Source organism: Loa loa, assembly GCF_000183805.2.
Source record: "Loa loa unplaced genomic scaffold supercont3.3057, whole genome shotgun sequence".
In the NCBI taxonomy this organism is placed as follows: domain Eukaryota; kingdom Metazoa; phylum Nematoda; class Chromadorea; order Rhabditida; family Onchocercidae; genus Loa; species Loa loa.
The window spans coordinates 1-622 of record NW_018111235.1 but is presented as its reverse complement, the minus strand read 5'-3'; the positions used below and the strand labels follow the sequence as shown (position 1 = coordinate 622).

The 622-nt window shown below is 34.9% G+C and overlaps 1 protein-coding gene across 1 annotated transcript; it reads right to left on the bottom strand.

The window, feature by feature from the left end:
* Positions 1 to 208: 208 nt before the first annotated feature.
* Positions 209 to 407, bottom strand: LOAG_19202 (zinc finger protein; the record flags this gene model as incomplete). The annotated part of the gene is made up of 1 exon (XM_020451855.1): positions 209 to 407. A coding segment is annotated over one exon (198 nt), but the record flags the coding sequence as incomplete, so codon positions are not given.
* Between the last annotated feature and the right edge of the window lie 215 nt (positions 408 to 622).

Here is a 622-nt window from a genome sequence, read left to right as displayed (position 1 = left end):
TAAGTAAGCGATAAATAATGACAGCAATAGAATCTTATTAATAAAATAAGAACTAAGCACAGAAATATAATTTATAATCAACGAAACAACGTATATTTCAGTTTAAAATGTGCCCTTCAGCTTCTTTCATGATTCTTCTTGTGTATTTTCAAATAGCATTTAGTTAGGAAATCTTTACCGCAAAAAGTACAATTGTGGAGAGGCATACTTTTGTTGTGATTTGCCATATGCCTTTTCAAATGTTGTTTTAGTCTGAAACTTTCCTTGCATTCCCGACAACTGTGCGGCTTCGCATTGGTATGAGTTCTCATATGATATTCCACATGGTGTAGTCGAGAGAAACTTCTCTTGCATATTGGACAACTGTAAGGCTTCTCACCAGTATGAGTTTTCATATGTTTTTGCATATGTGTTACCTTCTTTTGGCACACAGTGCACTGCGATTTCTTCCTTTTTGGTTTCTTTCCTATGGGTTCACCCGTAATTTTCGTTTAACGCTCTCTTTTTCACTGTTAATTTCATCTTGATTGTTAAATTTTGACTGTCAGATTCATCTGTATTTTTGACAGCTACTTCGGCTCTCGGCATTTTAGCGGCTACTTCGGCTAAAAAAAATAAATTC